The sequence below is a fragment of the Bactrocera latifrons genome, unplaced genomic scaffold (genome assembly GCF_001853355.1).
Source record: "Bactrocera latifrons isolate USDA-ARS-PBARC rearing strain unplaced genomic scaffold, ASM185335v1 scaffold_1561, whole genome shotgun sequence".
NCBI lineage: Eukaryota > Metazoa > Arthropoda > Insecta > Diptera > Tephritidae > Bactrocera > Bactrocera latifrons.
Window position 1 is genome coordinate 11627 of NW_017535032.1, and position 1937 is coordinate 13563.

The window sequence follows — 1937 nt, forward strand, 5'->3', positions numbered from 1 at the left end:
TTTTTTTTATATTATTTAGTCTAATTTTAACTTATTTTTTGAGGTCTAGAACCAATCTATTATTTTTGTACTTGGCCAGTATCTTTTTTTACACGATTTTTTTTTACACGAATTTCTCGGGAACCATTCTATCGTGTAAAAACAGAATTAGGTGTATTTGGTTTTTAATAAGGCTGGTTGTTAAAACGAATCGCTTTCACTATTATATATTATTGCACATAAGCCCAGACTTTCCATAATCAATTGCTTATAACTTATTTTTTGTAATAAACATTGGCTCCGTTCAAAAAAATTGTTTTGCTTTTTAAATCGTTTTATATTTATCGTCTCGATTCAAAATTTTTTTCGTGAAGTTTATGTATGCACTTTATTAAAAACGTCTTAGCTTTTGGTGTTTACAGTGTCAAGTTGCTGATCCTTGACGAAGCGTTAGCAGCAAAGTTTATTTATTTTTCATTTATCTGATATCATTTTTTATTTTATTTATTTTAGGGTGGAATGGAGAATGTGGAAATCGCTCGAATATACTATTCCCAAGCCTTGAAATTAAATCTAAATAATTTGCGTGCATTATATGGTTTATATTTGGTAAGTTTGATATGTTATAATATATCGACCATTTATCTGAATTTGTATGTATGTATGTTTTTCAGTGTTGCAGTTACATTACCAATTCTCGCGCCTTGGGGTCAAAGCGCAAGGAGGCTCAAAAAATGGCGCAATGGGCGTTGGAGAGTGCAGGCGTGCGAACAATTACGTCATCGAAAATTCCTAGCAACGATAAATTAGTTTCCAGTCTAGAATGTGCATTGGGTAGCTTAGATATAAGATCTAATTGACATTATCCTAAGCCATTGTTGTAAAATGTATAAAAGATTATATTAATGGTTATCCTATTTGATTTCTCTTCTAATATAATACTATAAAAAATGCGTTAAAATTTTAGTACGTTTACTATGCTTAAAGATAACACATAATCATAACCAATTTATGTATTTGGTGATTAACGTTCTGAGACTGGGTTAGCTTGGTTTCATGTTCAAGGTCTATTATTCAAATTTAATTCTATACTCCCCGAACATGTTTGCAACAGAACTTTGCTTACCTAACGGTTGTTTGTAACACTAATTTGAGATAGATATATGTATGTCCGATTTGTGAAATCTGTGAGTCCATATTAAGTTGTGCTTAAGATAAAACAGGAAAATTGTGTTTTACAGTTCATACTTAAGTTTGGTTAGCAGCTGACTTTGTTTTGAATTTCAGTTATTTGTGAAAAGAAGAATAATAAGATATTTTTTTTTTAAGAAAAATATGAGCATAAAAAATAAAACCAAGTGGTACATCTAATTTGGCTTATACGGCTCAATTATGTATACATTTCTTTTAGGAATCATGCACTATCGCCCGAACAAATGTTTTGCTTACATTTACTTATTTTCGGTTAATTTCGGAAACTATTACGGCAATTACATCATACACACTCTGCATGCCACTAACTTGCTTCTCATGCAACACATGCAAAAGCTTTTCATCAAATTCAGTTAACAATTTTTGTGATGGTGGTCCTCCAGTTAAATAAAGATATCTTTTATCCTTTGCAGCTCGCTTTTTTTACCTCTCTTTTCAGATTAAGATACTATTTTTTCAATGTTTTTCACTGCGATGGCAGTCAGCTGGACACTTTTGAGTTAAARTCATCTTCGATACGCTTACATGCAATTTCTTTCTTAGCGTTCGGGCATGTGTCCGTCCGCTTGCATTCGATGATAGCTTCATACTTTTCCTCCSCTTCCAATAGGTGCTCCGACTCGCTAGCGGTTGAATTCGGAGTTATTTTGTTGTTATACTCTCGCAACAAAGTTGCTAAAGAGAGTATTATAGTTTTGTTCACATAACGGTTGTTTGTAAGTCCTAAAACTAAAAGAGTCAGATAT

At 32.1% G+C, this 1937-nt stretch overlaps 1 protein-coding gene across 1 annotated transcript; it reads left to right on the forward strand.

The window, feature by feature from the left end:
- Nucleotides 1–492: 492 nt before the first annotated feature.
- On the forward strand, nucleotides 493–940 carry LOC108966134 (ER membrane protein complex subunit 2-like; the record flags this gene model as incomplete). Its single annotated transcript, XM_018928897.1, is given in 2 exon segments — nucleotides 493–588; nucleotides 654–940. Coding segments are annotated over 2 exon segments (282 nt in total), but the record flags the coding sequence as incomplete, so codon positions are not given.
- Between the last annotated feature and the right edge of the window lie 997 nt (nucleotides 941–1937).